This window comes from Crocuta crocuta, unplaced genomic scaffold (assembly GCF_008692635.1).
Source record: "Crocuta crocuta isolate KB4526 unplaced genomic scaffold, BGI_CrCroc_1.0 scaffold56, whole genome shotgun sequence".
NCBI classification, from domain to species: Eukaryota; Metazoa; Chordata; class Mammalia; order Carnivora; family Hyaenidae; genus Crocuta; species Crocuta crocuta.
Genome location: NW_027531334.1, coordinates 7,549,479 through 7,564,886, shown reverse-complemented (window position 1 = coordinate 7,564,886; position 15,408 = coordinate 7,549,479). Strand labels below are relative to the sequence as shown.

The 15,408-nt window shown below is 36.4% G+C and overlaps 1 protein-coding gene across 6 annotated transcripts in view; it reads left to right on the top strand.

Moving 5' to 3' along the window:
* Nucleotides 1-15,408, top strand: part of BBX (BBX high mobility group box domain containing) — a 275,195-nt gene that overhangs the window by 182,208 nt on the left and 77,579 nt on the right. For all 6 annotated transcript variants that reach the window (XM_077771915.1, XM_077771914.1, XM_077771910.1 and 3 more), the window contains one exon: nucleotides 9,920-10,115. In XM_077771915.1, the coding sequence (XP_077628041.1) occupies nucleotides 9,920-10,115 (196 nt within the window). The remainder of the gene's footprint in view (nucleotides 1-9,919; nucleotides 10,116-15,408) is intronic.

The following is a 15,408-nucleotide window of genomic DNA, read 5'->3' as shown; positions in this document are numbered from 1 at the left end:
GCTCTCATTTAGTTTGGAAGGTCCAGCTACTTTCTGAATTATTTTATAACTGGTTTCTAACCATAAGTGATACTGACTTGTTTCAATTTATTTACTAAATGGTTTTGAAATTACATTAAAGTGCAGGTAATTGTGCTGGTGCTTGTTTGTGTTAATACAGCAGCCTTAACTGCAATGTCAGCTTAAGCAACAAAAGCGTATTGAGTGACTTGAGTGTACCAGGTCTTGTGGTAGTTGTTAGTGATGAATAAGGTCTCCATTCCTCAAGGCCCTCTCGCCCAGGCAGTCCTTTTTGAAAGTTTTATATGTGTAACCTCTTCAGTTTAAACAGCAAATTTTAAATGTGTTCTCTAAAGGAACAAAACATATTCTATCAGTATAGTTTTTGTGGGAATGTGAATACTTAAAAAGGGATATATTTTTAAAGCAGAAGTGGATAGTAAGTAATGCAGCTTTGGAGGGTTTATATTTTTTATCTGTTCAAACTTTGATGCTTTTCTTGTTCCTGATTATCTTCTATTAGTGCATCTGGTGAGAGGAATCACCCATTGTTGGGATTTGTTTTCAGTTTCTTGAATTACTGCCCAGTACTAATTTGCATTGTTGGGGAAAAAAAAAGGTTGAATGAGGGTTTCATGTTCTCTGATGAATTTCATTAGAGCAATAACTGGTTATAAGTAAAATATCTTAAGGATATAACCTGGGTTGTTTTCTTAAATTCAGCACTGTGCGTGGTGGTACCATGTTGTGGTACCAGGTTCTAACTTCTGACTGTGTGACTGCTTGTTAAAGATACAGAAGCAGCCTTCCTTTCCTTTCCACATCTTTATGTCCATACTCTTACAAATACAGGACTACAAGTCTGCATGTTTGCCCAAGAAATTGCTGGAACCTTCCACTTGTCACTTAAACCAATGATCATAATTAATTAATGTACAGTCAGTTTAGAAGATCACATATCTAAACCTTCAGGAAGAGCAGAGTAAGTGCAAAGAAAAGGAGAGGATCTGGAAAGTTAAAAATAGTTTAGAGTGACTTTCTAATACCCCCTCTCTTCTTTTTTGTAGGATCAGAGGCATAAGGCAAAATGCATGCATTTATTGATCCGTAGGTTCATTTCAGACTTGATGTTTTACATAAGCACAAACCTGTAAAGTCAGTAATGATTTTCCCATTCTTCAGAGCAGGGATCTAAGGCTCTAGGGAGTTAATATCTTGATTGGTCACACATTGGAGCTGGGATACTCTTGCCTGTTTGACTCTCATACTTTTTTCATATATCTTACTTAGATGCCTGCGAGATAAGAGATTTGAGTAATTATGGCACAAATGGTAACAATAGGGAGCATGGGCTCAGTTAGTTAAGTATCCCACTCTTGGTTTTTGGCTCAGGTCACGGTCTTGCAGTTTGTGTGTTCGAGCCCTGCTAATAGCACAGTGCCTGCTTTGGATTCTCTCTCTCTCTCTCTCTCTCTCTCTCTCTCTCTCTCTCTCCCCCCCCTCCCCCATCAATGCTGTCTCTGTTTCTCAAAATAAATAAATAAACTTAAAATGGTAACAATAGAATGTCATAGTTCTAATGGGAAGAGTCTGCTTGTGGAGCGCCTGGGTGGCTTAGTCGGTTAAGTGTCCGACTTTCGCTTAGGTCATGATCTCGCGGTTCGTGGGTTTGAGCCCCACGTCGGGCTCTGTGCTGACTGCCAGCTCAGAGCCTGGAGCCTGTTTCAGTCTGTGACTCCCTCTCTCTCTGACCGTCCCCTGCTCATGCTGTCTCTCTCTGTCTCCTAGAAATAAATAAAACATTAAAAAAAAAAAAAGTCTGCTTGTGCTGGGAGCAGTGGGGATATTTCAGAAAAGGCTTTATGGAGTTGATAGAATCTGTCATGGGCTTTCCTATAGGATTCAGAAAGACAGGGATAAAAGCCGATGTAGGATAGTAAGAGCAATTTCAGGAAACAGAAAGGTTGTTCTACCCCTCAGCCTAGAATATATGTAGGACACTAACAGGAAATGATGATGATGATGTATAGACAAAAAGCATGAGGCCAGGCTGACATGTTTGAAGGTTCAGTCGAATGTCAATAAAACAGTGACAGAATTAAATGCAATAAAATGTAACATGAGGTAAAGTATAATAGCCTTTTGTAAATGTTTGTATCTGTTGCCATCAGTACTCTAGCAAACATTCTTATCACTACAAAACTCCATGGAGTTTTTAGCAATTAGTTCTTCCTTCATGCTTTCTTAAGATAGAGCTAACCGATTTATTCCGTTGCTTGGCTTTATTAGAAATGGATTCTTCTCCAAAGAAGGTATACTCTCATTTTCTCATATATTATAACTCTGGAAAGAATGTTTGTTTACTGTCACATATCATGCTTAAAACAGGGTCTAAATTCTTAAAAGCATGCTGTGGCACCTTGTATACTACTAAACTAGAATGCAACCTCATTTTTCCAGCATCCTTGAGAAATGGTGTTACACAGAAGTGATTTCAGGTAGATGAAACTTTGCTGTTCCCTTAAACACTTTTTTAATATATTTATCCTGGAAACTTTATTAATATTGTGTTTATATATGTCCTTACATAAAGCATTCAGAATGCCTTTTGAATTTTTTTGAAAATTCAACACATTATTCCCAAACAACAGTTATTTTATAATTTGTAATTCGGTGAGAATTGTATGAACAGCTAAGTTATCACATTTTTCTCTGTATATTAAATGATTCTTTTTTTAAATTTATTTATTTATATTGAGACAGAGAAAGAGAGAGGAAGAGAGTGTGTGTGTGTGAGGAGCAGAGGGAGGGGGGAGAGAGAATCCCAAGCAAGCTCCTTGCTGTCAGTGTGGAGCCCATCTTGGGGCTCAAGCTCAGAAACTGAGATCATGACCTGAGAAGGGATCAAGTCCAGACACTTAACTGACTGAGCCTCCCTGGTGTCCCTATATATTAAATAATTCTTAATTCTTTAGAATTTCTTCTTTGTTTTTCCATGAGAAAGCTTTTGGATCCACCCTCAGTTGCCAGTTGACATTTCTCTCCTCTGTCAGTCACTTTTGGCCACGTCTAATGAAATGTCTCATTTTAGGTAGAATTTTTTGAGTATGACTTAATTAGGGGCCCCACTACTTTTGGGGGAGGTGGATATTGGTAATTAAACCAAAGACTTGGGACTCCACGCTTCACAGTAGGTCTTGTTTCTGAGACCTTTGCCATTCCTGTTCCAGATATCAGGACTTCATCACTGCATTAAAAAAATATATTTGTTTATTTTTGAGATGATAATCAATTTTTGAATATTGTTCTGTTCTGCCCAGAGTTCTTTAATAAATATTTAACTTCTATAATTGTCAGAATAATGTGAGAAGGCGGGTTTTTTGTTTTATGGTTTTTGGGTTTGTTTGTTTTTTCAAAAGCTAAAGATGACACTGAGGTCCAGAACAGTTATGTGACTTACCCAAGGATGCAAGTTAGTAGTAATAGAGCTTGAGTTCTCATACTTGGTTTTCTCCCTACTCAGACCTTTCTGAGTTCCCTACTCTGTATAATGTCAATAAGGATGCCTGCTATCATAGGATCGAGTGAAATGCAAATAATGCATGTACATACCAGCATTCTGTTAAAGCTTAAAATGCTATAAATGGTAAAATTTTTTTCCTAAGTTTATTTATTTATTTTGAGAGAGAGAGTATGCACAACCGAGGGAAGGGCAGAGAGAGAAAGAGAATCCCAAGCAGGCTCCACACTGTCAGCACAGAGCCCAGTGTGGGATTCAAACCCATGAACTGTGAGATCATGACCTGGGCCAAACCAAGAGCTGGACACTTAACCTGCTGAGCCGTCCAGATGACCCTAAAATGGTAGTTTGTAGTCCTGATAAGCAAACTTAAGTTTGTTTGTATTTGATACTTCTTTACAAAGCAATTCTTTACTGTTTTCATTAGGACATGTTAACACAATGAAAGCCTACTAAAATGGAGGCTGAAACACAAAAACCAACAAAATTATATCGTGTGCTCAACTTGCAGATACTATTCAGTGTGATTGATAGTCTCTAACAAGGCTATGTAGTTAAGTGAGCTAACTACTTGATTTCAGAAATATCGGTCCTTTAGTTAGTAAACACTAACATTTAAATATTCAAATCAAATTAAATAATAAAGACTCTATAAGAAACCCATGGCTAGTGATTAAAAAAAAAAAATAGATTCCACAGCAAGTGATATATTGAGAATTTAAACTGAGTCACTTAAAATTCGTTTTGGTATTGGTTTCAGATATTAATTTTTAGATTGATGGAGGGATCTAATACTCCAATATCCTGTAAGATGTTACTATAGTAACTGTTGATTACTTTGAAATTGATGATCATTTAAGGGATGTAGATAAAAACATTTGTACTATTTGAAAAATTACAAATTCATGCTGCAAATTATTTTGAAAAGAGAAAATTAATGTTACTATACCTTAGCACATTTTTTAGAAGAAAATTTAGGCATGTTACCTTTCAAATTAGTTAATGTATGAGTTTATTAATACATTTTCAGAAATGCAAATAGTGTTTTATTACCCAGATCCCTATCTACTTTTAAAAAATTAACAAAACTACATTTTATTTATTTAATTCACTTATTTAAAAAGTTTATTTATTTTGAGAGTGGGGGAGCAATACAAGCAAGGGAGGGGTAGAGAGGGAGAGAATCCCAAGCAGGCTTTACACGGTGCTAGATCTCACAAACCAGGAAATCCTAACCTGAGGTGAGGTCAAGAGTTGGACACTTAACCTACTGAGCCACCCAGCTGTCCCTAACGAAATTACATTTTAAAAGAATTCTGAAATTTTTATTTCTCTTAATTAGTGCTAACTAATTAAAAATTTATATATGAAAATGAACTATTGTTGTCATTATAATCTTTACAGCCAATTTAGGTAACCATATCCACAGCCAACTCAGTTTTCCCTTTATAACTTTATCATAGTTGAACCAAACAATTCCCTGATCACTTATTCAAGTCATTTTTTAACGTATATAATTTTTATTAGAGTGGCTTTATCATGAAAGTCTTACAAGTTAATGTGTAAATTAAAATATTTTTGTTCTGTCAAAACCGTAAACTTAATTTAGTGTTCTGTCACATACTATAGTTTTCTTCCTATTAAAAATAACTAGTGAAAATAGTTCAGATCACATAGTGCTGTTGAGTTTTATTATCTAAGTGAACAATTTTAGTTAAACCCCTGGAACCAAAACAGTACAGATTAGTGCCACTTCTCAAGTACCTCCCTCTCCTCTTCCACCCTGTGTAATGTGATTTCTGCCGCCCGTGTGAAGAGTTACAGCTGTCTCAAGATTTACTATGCTAGTGGTCACTTAGACCCCTGCAGTGTTATAAAATTTAAAAATATGTTCTATCTCTATTTTAAAACACCAGATAATGTTTATCTCCACAGTGCTGGTAGGTTTTTGTTTTGTTTTATCATATTGGTATTTCTCATTTTTGCACCAAAGTCAGTTGGCTTTTTTATCTGTTTGTTTGTTTATTTTGAGGGAAGGGTGGAGGGGCAGAGAGAAAATCTCAAGCAGGGTCTGTGTTATCTGCACTGAGGGCTATATCCCACAAACTGTGAGATCATGACCAGAGCTGAAATCAAGAGTCAGAGCCTCAAACCACTGAGCCATCCAGGTGCCTCTCTGATGTCTTTATTTGTATAGACATTTACAGGATTCCTTATTCCTAGACTTCACCAAGGTTGCCATTCTCTTTTTACTGTGCTGAAGAAAACCGAGACTGTAATAATAGCTAGAAATATTACTGTATTTTAGATGGCACTTCCTCCAACCATTAGAAACAAATAATTGGAGAAGAGTTAGTATAGTTTTCATTAACATTAACTTTACTATAAATTCCTTTAGGAAATTTCCTTTCTTATAAATGATCCAGAAAAGTATTTAAAAGATTAACATAGAGTATTGGTTTTTGGCATATAGTAATGTCATTGTCATGTAAGAAGTTGGCAGAATACCATGACAAAGGGTATGTATTTAATACCACTACTGAGTAACAGTGATTTGTTATTATTGCTACTACAGTGTTTTGGTGGTTGGGGTTAGAGAGAAGGGAGCCCGCATTTGCTGAGCATCTTGTATAAGTAACAAACTGTGTCTGTAAAGGAGATGCACTTAGGTTACCTAATCAATTGGAAATTTGAAGAAAAAAGCTGGAGGCCATGAGGTGAATTTTTATTTTAATGGGAAATTTTTGAAAATCAGTATTTTAGCAGGAGGTTAGTTATCTGCGAGATTAGACCAGTAGCCTGTGATTGATGTTCTTGGATGAAAACAGGTTTCCCTCTCACGCCCAGCATGAAGAACCCTGTCTCGGAGATCCAGATGGATGGAACATATCTCTTTGACCCTTTAAATCCTGTTATGATGGATTTTTGTCCACAGAGCTGACCAGAATGCCAAGTTTCACTCAGCTGTTTACTTCATACTATATACAGTTTTCCTTCATTTCTCCCTTACTCAGCCCTGTTTGTAATCCCTTTCCTGATAACCTCACCTTAAACACATGATTAAGCTTTTCTGTTGTCTCTTATAGTTGAATCAGAGCAAGTGATTGATGAGGTGCCCAGTTCCAAAGACAGAGAGACATCCTCATACCCTGAGGCTCTTTCTGCCTCCGCCTTCACTTGGTGTTCAAGTGTGTCTTTACATGAATTTGTGGCATCTCCATGTAAGCTTTAAATTCCTGAAGACAGGGAATGTGTCTTATTCTTTTCTCTATCTGCCACATTCTTAATGCTTTTGCTCAATATATTTCTGGTTGAGGTAATGAATGTTGTCTTGCTATTGCTCATTTACATCAAGTATAAGGATCTTCAAGATTATTACGGTGATATGGGGTATTGACACTCCTAGTGAATTCTCAGATATCATTTTCCATAAAACCTACATCCTCCATGTCTTTCTCTTGCCTTCTGTTCTTCAACCCATAGGGAAGTTCCCTCTTTTACAGATCCTTTGAAGGATCATTTTCATGCCTGAACCAGGGGAAGGCTTACAAACCACGTGTAAAAAGAAATTGTTTGCGTGACTAATTGTGGACTGTAAAGTTTGAAGGCAGAGACTTTAATTCATGCTTTTAACCAGTGCCTGTCATCTAGTCCAGCATTTTTCACAACTGGGACTTTCTTCTTTAAAAACTACAAAAAATTTATTTCTCACGGCAAATGGGTTCATTTGTTTGAAAGTCTTTTGTCATTTTATAGAGTGGTGACCTTTGTCCAGATGACTGTTCATCTGACAAACCCAGCCCATGTGCCTTTTACTGGGACACAATAATGATGCATGTGTCTGCTACTTCCATTTTCACCTCACCCTCCCATTTGTTACTTTCCACCTTCAGACAGGAAGCAAGGCTATTTGTCTGCCTCAGCTTAATATGTAAATCCCCCGAGCAGGTGAGTGCAGTAGGGTAGGATGTCCCTCAGATCGCATTTGATACCTCCAAATTTATTCTGCTGCGTGATGATAAATTCTAGTTTGGTTCTCGCCTTGCATCCTATTTTAATTATTTTTGTAAATGTCGAACTGTATTTTTCCATTATTTTGTGCTTACCTTCCTTCTACTAGTACTCAGTGTATCAATATCAGTATGCAAATGTACAGCTTTTAAGTTAAAAAAACAGTTTATTTAGAAAACTAAGATAATTTGGGGATGATTCTAAACCATTGACTATTAACATATTAACACTTACATTGTATTACCTACAGTGTGGTTTTCGTTCATGTGATTTAAAGTGAAAAGACAGAAAAAGTTTGTTTGGATTATATACACTTTCTTATACCAAATATAAAAGAATCCTTTTTCCAGTTGGGAGCTCATACTAAATTAGTTTACTTTACACACGGTATGACTGTTTTAAAAGGCAAGCTTATGGGATTGTAACAGTTGTATTGATATAATAAAGTTTCCAGCAGTTAGCCACATATAAGAATGAATACATGTAAAATACATTTTTATTAGTTGATACGACTTTTAGCAATGTATAATGAATAGCAATAGGTATATTTCATGTGGTTGTATTGTCACAGAAGGGGACAGAAGCATCAGAGTAGGGAGAGTTATAGGAGAAAGTCACAGCAAAGTAAAGAAGGGAGGATATTGTGAGTGAAGGTTGAAACCTCCAAGACATAAAGTCTGATGGATCAGCTGCAACACCGCACATCGCAGCTATCAGCCTGCTCACATGTGCAGTCGAAATCCTACTATGCTGGTGCTTCACTCATACTTTGTCCTTTACCAAATGACAGTTTATGACAGTGCTGTTTCGAGCAAGACTATCGGCACCTTTTTTCCAACAGCGTTTGCTCACTTCATGTCTCTGTGTCACCTTTTGGTAATTCTTGACAATATTTCAAACTTTTTTTTATTATGTTTGTTGTGGTGATCTGTGATCAGTGAATGATCACAGCTTGCTGAAAGCTCAGATGATGGTTAGCATTTTTTAGTAACAAAGTATTTTTTAACTAAGGTATTTCATTGTTGGGGCTCCTGGATGTCTCTGTCGGTTGAGTGTCTGACTCTTGATTTCGGCTGAGGTCATGATCCCAGGGTCATGGGATCGTGTTCCACATTGGGTTCCATGCTGAGCACAGAGCCTCCTTAAGACTGACTGACTCACTCTCTCTCTCTCTCTCTCTCTCTCTCTCTCTTCCTCCCTCCCTCTCATTCTTTCTCTCTCCCTCCCTCCCTCTCACTCTCACCCCTCTCCCTTGCTTGCTCTTTCTCTATCAAAAAAGGTGGAGGGGGCGGTGTACCTGGGTGGCTCAGTCGGTTAAGCGTCCAACTTGGGCTCAGGTCATGATCTCTTAGTTCATGAGTTCAGGCCCACCTCAGGCTCTCTCCTGTCGGCTCAGAGCCCACTTCAGATCCTCTGTCTCCCTCTCTTTGTGCCCCTCCTGTGCTCTCTCTCTTAAAAATAATAAACATTTAAAAAAGTGTTTCATTATTTTTTAAATATAGTGCTACCGTACACTTAATAGACTGTAGCATAGTGTAAACATAATCTTTATATACTTTGGGAACCCAAACAATCCATTTGACTGGCTTTATTGTGACACTCCCTTTATTGTGGTGCTCTAGAAGCAAACCTTGTGCTCTTGTGCTCTTTCCTCTACCTGGCCCAGCATCTTTGAGTAACTAAAAAGTTAATTAGTTTTCCCTACCTTGTTCCCCTTCTCCCACTCTTGATCTGAGCTTGTTTATCCCAAAACTGATCACTTCACTCTGTTAAGTTTGCCTGCATTTGCCTTACCGGTATATCAAAGCACAGATTTAATTTTTGCCATACTTAACCAAATTAAACACCAAGTGGAATCTGGTTTGGGTCTGGTATTGACTCACAGTTTGTAGTGTGCACCTGATACCCACTTTGGAGTTGGTGCTGTACTGTACACTGTTGCTTACAATACCCTACATATTGGTGATATTGTTCTCAATTTATGGAAACTTAAAGGTGAGGCCCAGAGAGGTTATGTTCTCCTTCTTTGGTCACGGTGGACTAAGTGGAAGTGCTACGGTTTGAACTCTGATGTTTCTATCTTCAAAGCCCTCTCCCTTTATCTTACAAATAACTCCCTCTCAATCATGGTAAGACAGCTTTTTGGATGCTTAAAAAAAATGTGGGTCAAAAGATACGCATTTGCTGCTTTTGTACCCTCTTCCACAAATGAGCTAGTAGTTAAATGCATGTGCTGGGCTGAGATTGCCATTCTTCAATAAGTAAAGCCACAGAAGTTATTGAAAGTAATTTTTCCTTCATTATTTAAAAAGGGGGGATGAGATAGAAAGTCTGTTAAAATTTTCAATCTATACATTAATTAAAATCTTATCTGTTCTTCATTTATAGTATAAAGATGCATTTATGAAAGCAAATCCTGGCTACAAATGGTGTCCTACCACAAACAAGCCTGTGAAATCCCCAACACCTACTGTTAATCCACGAAAGAAACTATGGGCCTTCCCATCTGAGTCTTCAAGAGATTTGCCAAGCCCCAAGAAAGCAAAGACTGAAGAAATGCCTCAGCTAAACTTTGGAATGGCTGGTGAGTTTAGACATTACTTCTACCTTCTACCTGTTCTTTTTTTCCTNTTTTTTTTTTTTTTTTTTTTTTTTTTTTTTTTTTTTTTTTTTTTTTTTTTTTTTTTTAGAGAGAGAGCACAAGCAACAGAGAGGGGCAGAAGGAGAGAGAGAATCCCAAGCAGTCTCTATGTGGTCAGCACGAAGCCCAGCATAGGGCCCAGTCCCACAAACTGTGGGATCATGACCTGAGCTGAAATCAAGAGTCAGACCCCCAACTGATTGAACCACCCAAATGCCCTTCTACCTGTTCCTTTTAAGGATAAGGCAATACATTTAGGTAGTACTTTTAAAAAATAATGTAAATATATTTTATATATATATTATTTATATGTATATATATATATTATATACAGAGAGAGAGAAGAAAAATTTATAACCAGCATGAAGCATTGCAAATACAGCATATCTGAAAGCTTTGGAATATGACCTACATATAATGTGTATGGATAACTAAAGGAAGTATGAACCAAGTAGTAGAGTCATTTGCATAAATGTGAATTTCTGGCATTGACATTATGGAAAGGCAGACTGCAAGGTAGTGATTATGAGCTCAGGGCATTTATAAAGTAACAAAGTACCTTACAATACATGTACAGTATTGGCTATCCCAGTAAGTATCCTAGTTACGGGTTCATATAAAGTCACAATTAATGTTGGTCATTTGAGGATCTGAAACATCAAGGGCAAGAATATGAATAGTTCCCTCACAAGTCTGAGATGGATCAGACAGCTGTTTTTTAGAGGGAATTCCCATTCTACCCACCTCCCCCCTACCCCCATTCTCGTATGACCCTGGCAAATGAAAACTTCCAGATGGTCCCATTTGTTATGGGACCTTTAATACTCTTTGGGTGGTAAGGAATGCTAGGACATTTATTACCATGAAATAAAAGTACTTACATTCATTCTGCACATGGCTCCGTCTTCCCTGGCTATTGCAGTGTAGTAATCAAGAGAGAAATTTTCCGGGATGAAATTGGGAGATTGAGCAGGGTGGAAACTATGAAGTTGGTGTAGAGCTATATGGTTCCTATTTCATTATTCATTATAAATAAATTTTCTTCAAAATGAGAGCACTGAACCACTTACAGTACAGAGAGCCTGGGAAAAGAGGTTGAGTAATATTGTGATAACACTTCTTGTGTTTTTAACCTGGTTTTACTGAGAAATAATTGACCTACATTGTGTATAAGTTTAAGACCTACAGACTGGTGTTTTAATTTACATATAGGTTCAGCTAACATCTGTCTCCTCCTGTAGATACAATAAAAAGAAAAGAAAATGGAAGAAAGGAAAAATATTTTCTCCTTGTGATTAGAACTCTTAGAATTAACTCTCTTAACAACTTTCCTGTAGGTCATACAGCAGTGTTAGCTATAGGCATAATGTTGTATATTATATCCCTAGAATTATTTATCTTGTATTTGGAAATTTGTGACCACATTTCCTCAGTTCTTCCTCCCTCCACCCTCTGCTTCTGATAATCACAAGTCTGATTTCTTTTTCTGATTTTCTTTTTTTTAAGATTCCACATATAAGTAGGATCATGTAGAATTTGTCTTTCTCTGACTTACTTCACTAAGCATAATGCCTTCAGGGTGCATCCATTTTTTCACAAATGGTAGGATTCCCTCATTTTTTATGGCTGAAAAATATATCTTTCTGTATATATGTGTATATAAAATTGCATCTTCTTTATTCATTCGTCCATCATTGGACATGTAGGTTGTTTCCATGTAAACGTGTGTTTATGCCACAAAACAAGTCTTAGCAAACTCAAGAAGATTAAAATCATACCAAATATCTTCTGACCACAATGGCATGAAACTAGAAATCAAAAACAAGAGGAAAGCTGGAAAATTAAAAAACTTCATGAAAATTAAACAACATTCTATAGAACGACCAATGGATCAAAGAAGAAATTAAAGGGGAAATAAAAGAGTTTTTTGAGACAAACTAAAAATGGAAACCTAACATAACCAGAATTTGTGGGATGCAGCAAAAGCAGTTCTCAGAGGGAAGTTTATAGCAACAAATACCTACATTAAGAGTCAAGAAAGATCCCCAAAACAACCTAAATCTATGTCTTAAGAAACTAGAGAAAGAAAAACAGAGCTCAAGGTAGTAGAAGAAGGAAAATAGTACAAATTTGATCAGAAATAAATGAAATAGAGAACAGAAAAACAAGAGAAAGGGTTAACGAAAGTAAGAGTTGGTTCTTTGAAAAAATAAAATCAACAAACCTTTAGCCAAACTAACCACAGAAAAATATAGATAAAGGACCCAAATTAACAAAACTATAAATGAAAAAGGAGACATTGCAACTGAACCACAGAAATTGAAAGGATCAGTAGAGGCTACTATGAACAAGTATATGCCAACAAACTGGAAAATCTAGGAGAAATGGAGAAATATTTAGAAATCTACAGTTTACCAACACTGAATTAGGAAAAAAATAGAAAATCTTAATAGACCAATTATGAGTAAGGTAATTGAATTAGTAATCAAAAATTTCCCCATGAAGAAAAGCCCAGGACCAGATGGCTTAAGTGGTAAATTTTACCAAACATTTAAAGAATTAACACTAGTTCTTCTCAAACTCTTCCAAAAATATCAAAGAGGAGGAATGACCCCTAAACTCATTTATGATAGCCAGCATTATTCTGATACCAAAATCAGAAAGGGACACCACTAAAAAAGAAAAGTACAAGCCAATATCCCTGACAAATACAGATTCAAAAATTCTTATTCAAATACTAGCAAACTGAATTCAGCGGCACATTAAAAAGATCATTCACTATGATCAAGTGGGATTTATCCCAATGATGCAGGGGATGGTTCAACACCTATATATAAATCAATGTAATCATATGACCATCTTAAGAGATGCAGAAAAAGCATTTGACGAAATCCAACATCCATTCATGATAAACACTCTTAACAAATTAGGCACAGAAGAAATGTACCTCAGCATGATAAAGGCCATATAGAAAAAGCCCACAGGTAACCTCATACTCAGTACTGAAAGCCTGGAAGCTTTTCCTTTAAGATCAGGAATAAACATCAGTGTCTACTCTCATCACTCTTATTCAGCATCATACTAGAAGTCCTAACTAGAGCAATAGGCAAGAAGAAGAATAAAAGAAAAAGAAGAATCGAAAAAGAAGTAAAAATTCCTTTTTACAGATGACATGACTTTATATTTGGAAAATCCTAAAGAATTAACTAAAAAACTACTGGATCTAATCAATGAATTCAGTAAAGTTGCAGGATACAAGGTAAACATAAAAATAAGTAGTGTTTCTGTACACTACAGATTTTCTGAAAAAAGACTAAGTCGATCCTATTTACAGTAGCATTAAAATGGTAAAATAGTAACATTTAATGAAGGAGGTAAAGGATCTTCAAAAACTACATAACACTGATGAAAGAAATTGAAGAAGAAATACAAAAGTATTCTGTTTATGGATTGCAAGAATTAATATTGTTAAAGCAGTACAGCCAAAAGCCATCTATAGATTCAGAGAAATCCCTACCAAGATTCCAATGGCAGTTTTTACAGAAGTAGAAAGGACACCCCACAATTTATATGGAGCCACAAAAGTCCTAAATAGCCAAAGAAATCCTGAGAAAGAAGAAGAAAGCAGAGACCTCATAGTTTCTGATTTCAAGCTATAAGCTCATAGTCATCAAGACATAAAAACAGACATATAGACCAATGAAACAGAATCAAGAGCCCGTAAGTAAACCCAAATATGTACAGTCAACCAATATCTGACAAGGGAACCAAGAATACGAAATGAAAAAAAGATTGTCTTTTCAATAAATGGTGCTGGGACAGTTGGATATTCACATGTAAAAAAATGAAACTAGACCCATGTCATAAACCATAACAACTTAACTTCAAATGGATTAAAGACTTAAATGTGAAACTTGAGACTATGGAAATCCTAGAAGAAAATGTAGGAATAGAGCTTCTTGACATAGATCTTGGTAATGATCTCTTTTGGATATGACACCTAAAGCACAAGCAACAAAATGAAAAATCCAAATCTAATATCCAAATATCTGTAAGGAATTCCTACAAGTCAGTAGTAAAAATCAAAACCAAAAACCCAAGTAAAAAGTGGCGGAAGTCCTGAATAGATGTTGATCCAAAGAAGAGGTACAAAAGGCCAACTGGGTACCTGAAAAGATGCTCAACATCACTAGTCATTAGGAAAATACAAGTTAAAACCACAATGAGATACCACCTCATGCCTCTTAGAATGAATATCATCCCATAGACCAGCGAGAACAAGTACTGGTGAACAGGTAGAGAAAAGGGAACCTTTGTGTACTGTTGTAAAGTGGTGTACTCCCTAAGGGAAAACTGTATGGAGGATCTTGAAAAAGTTAAAAATAGAACTTAGTAATTCAGGGTGTGATTCATAGTATAACAAAGTATATGTGGCATTGTCAGATCTATACACTAAGAAATACAGTCTGACATAGTAGCATCCTGAGGAAACAAAATCTTCAGGTGGTTGTGATGTAGGTGTCCATGGTATGATTCTAGGTAAACCCCCAAAATGATCCTCCTACATATCCCAGAAGAATCAAAATGCAGGGCTCTTAGTTTTAGCTGTCATTGTACACCTGTAGTTTCACCCTGCTTGCCAGCAGTCTTGGGACTTTACAAATTATATCAGTTACAGCATTTTATAGTAAAACATTTTATCAGGATAACGGAAGAGTATATGGATGCTCGACTGCCACCTGAATTCCTTCCTTTGTCGTTAGTCTTCCACAGCTTTTTCTCCTAGTTCTAAATCAACATCAGTAGGTGCTTTTCATACAATGGCTCTTCACAAACCAATAATAATTGTAGATAAAGCTATGAAATCTTTGAAAGCTATGAATGATGTCTGTTTCTAGCACCATTTTTGACAGTTTATTAATCTATCTTTCATACCTACAAATCGAAATGTCTGAGACCTAGACATCAACCAAGATATTTACAGGTCAGCTTTACAAAAACAATGTTCTTTTAAAGTAAAATAAGGAAGGAGAACACTTTCTTGAGTTTGTGTCATTCTGTGAGGGTCTGTGACAGATGTTGGCAATCCATGGTCAGTGCCTTGTTAACCTGTTGTATAGCGGATAACACTGTTGTGACATTTCCAGTGGTGTCTCTTGCAACACAATGAAAGCAAATGGATTTACCTTTTTTTTTTTAATGTTTTTTATTTATTTCTAGGAGAGAGAGAGAGAGA